Source organism: Alligator sinensis, unplaced genomic scaffold (assembly GCF_000455745.1).
Source record: "Alligator sinensis unplaced genomic scaffold, ASM45574v1 scaffold909_1, whole genome shotgun sequence".
NCBI lineage: Eukaryota > Metazoa > Chordata > Crocodylia > Alligatoridae > Alligator > Alligator sinensis.
Window position 1 is genome coordinate 416,520 of NW_005842862.1, and position 2,451 is coordinate 418,970.

The following is a 2,451-nucleotide window of genomic DNA, read 5'->3' on the forward strand; positions in this document are numbered from 1 at the left end:
GCTCAACTGCCTACCCCTCACCTCCTACTTGGTACCCTTGCCCCATGGCTTGGAAAGGCTCAGCTGCTCTGGGAATCTCCATGGATGGGTTGACTTAGCTGGAGATGCACAAGGGCTCCCCACAAGGCTCTGCACACTGGGACAGGAGCAGGGATGGATGGGGGGACTGTCCCTTCCCCAGTGCATGCCCCATTCTGCACCAGCATCTCCCAACCCTGCTCCCCCAGTGACACTGAAACCTCAGGCAAGATCCATGCCATCTTACCAGAGGTGTCAACACACATGCCTGCATGGGGGTCCTGGCAGGTACCCTTCAGCCACCCCCACAAAAGTAACTGTGCCGCTGCCTTGCTAACATGGCCTTCACGTGTGTGCCAGCCCTGTGGGGGAGGAACAGGGGGCTGTACAGCATGGGCTCTACGGATGGACACATGGGCATGTGAACAGAGAGGCAGTGCTGGGGCTGGGCCACAGCCCCAGGCAGGAGGGGGAGGCAGGTGCTGTGCATTTTCCTGAACCCTGCTAGCCCAGTGCATCCTCCCAGCTCCAGGCTCCCGCTCAGCATTCGCCCAACCGCCTGTGTCCCCGGCCTCTGTGGGGCTAACAGAGGCCCATTGTGGGGCTGCGGCCAGTTGGGCTGGAGGGCAGCACGGCCCAGCAGCTCTGTGGGGAGGTCCTGCTACACACTCCCAGCACAGACAGCTGCTCAGAGCCCCTGCCAAGTTAGATTTCCTGTTGTTTACTGCCTGGATGTCAGCACTGCACTCCCGCCTCCTCGGCCCGGGACAGAGGGCCCTTTGTAGGAGGGAGCCCTGCCCCGCACTGGCCTCACCAGCCTCCCTGAGCAGCGGTGCCTCTGCGAGCCCCACAGCCACCTCACCTCGTCTTGCCTGAGGTGCCCCCATCGGGAGCCACAGGAGGAGCTCTGTGGAGCTGGGAGACAGGCACTCTCTGCCCACACGGGAGAGCCAAGCAGCAGCCCAGCTTGGAGCCTTAAGGGGCAGGGGGAGCTGGAGGGAGACATGGGCATAGGCCAGTCCCAGAGTCCAGCCCCAGCTTCACCTGGGCAGTTTCTTCCCCACCAGGAAATGATGGTCCGAAAGACCTGCGCACAGCAGGGTCTCCATGCCCAGCCCCAGCCTCTCATGGACTTGGCCCAGCACCACCTGCTCTCTGCCACCCCCCACAGCTCCCCTGTGGGCATGGGCTGGCAATCCAGTGCCCCCAGGCCAGAGAGCTCTCGGCCTGCCACAGGCTCCCAGGCCACAGCTGAAGGGCCCAAGCAGCCCAGTGCGAGCCACCTGCCCCTGCCCCACCCCACATGGAGCCTGGAGCCCCAGACAGCACCGCACTCCCATCACCCCCAGCACGGACCCAAGGTGCTCTCAGCTCACAAGCTGAAACCAGGGGAGCCCACTGCCTCCCCCAAGGGGCAGAACCAGGAAATGAGCCCTGACGCCGGCACCCAGCCAGTGCCCTGAACACGGCAGCACAGGGTGCCCCCAACGCCAGGCTGCTAGGGGCTAGCAGGGCTGCTTGAAGCGGTCACTTCTCCAGGCAGCACTCCCACCCCATCGGGCTCTCCCAGAGGCACTGTTGTGTCTCCTTCACATAGGTCCCTTCACACTTATCACTCCTGGTTCCTCCCTGGCCCAGGATCCTGGTCTCTGCCAGTCACAATGTCCCCTGGGGCTTCTCAGAGTCTGTTCTGGGACAGAGATGTGCCAGAGTCGTCCTTCCCAGCCCCTGGCCCTGCAGCACCGGCTCCCGCTGTCTGAGCTCCAGGCACGGTGCTGGGTTGGCGCATCCACCTCGCAAGCACCTTGCAGCATCCAACAGGCTCAGAGCAGGGGCCTGGCTCCTCCCCAGTGGTCTCTGGGAGGTCCGTGAACAGGGACATTTGTCCTGTTGCTCAAAGGACCTTCCCTTTGCCATGCTGGGGAGCACCACAGGCCAGGGCTGGTTCTGGTCCAACTCCCCCGAGATCCTGGACATGAGGCCCCAGCGGTGCCAGGAGCTGGGCGTATACTGAGCAGGCGCTTGCATGCAGCTGCTGGTTCTGCCTTTCCCCTGCAGAGCGAAGCCTGTCCGGCCCAGAGCTCGTGTCCAGCCAGGAACGCACCCCTGCAGCTGAGGCCCAGCCCAGCCAGCACTGCTGGACGCCGACCGCCCTTGCACCAGATGCCCTTCACCCATCCTGACCCCTGGTGCAGCGTGCCCCATCCCCGACAGCCTGGTCTCGCGGGTCCGTCACGCGTACCCAGGACGCAGCTCTCAGTCACGCCAGCCCCTGACCTCATATCCAGCAGGTCAGCCCCTGCCAGAGCCCCCCCTCTTTCTCCGCCCTGCAGCTGCAAACCCGGTGGGATTTCACCCCCTCCACCGCGGCCTCTCAGCCGCATGGTCCAGCCAGCGCGCAGGGCTGGGCCGGCTCCCGCTCCCGCGCACCAG

General features: G+C 64.6%; 1 protein-coding gene across 3 annotated transcripts in view; it reads right to left on the minus strand.

Moving 5' to 3' along the window:
• SYDE1 (synapse defective Rho GTPase homolog 1) overlaps positions 1-920 on the minus strand; it is an 11,532-nt gene extending 10,612 nt beyond the window's left edge. For 2 of the 3 annotated variants that reach the window (XM_025191820.1, XM_025191818.1), the window contains exon 1: positions 881-920. In XM_025191820.1, the coding sequence (XP_025047605.1) occupies positions 881-905 (25 nt within the window). In that variant the 5' untranslated portion in view covers positions 906-920. Of the gene's footprint in view, positions 1-265; positions 300-880 lie in introns of those variants that run through there. The other variant, XM_025191819.1, reaches the window with a different exon arrangement.
• Between the last annotated feature and the right edge of the window lie 1,531 nt (positions 921-2,451).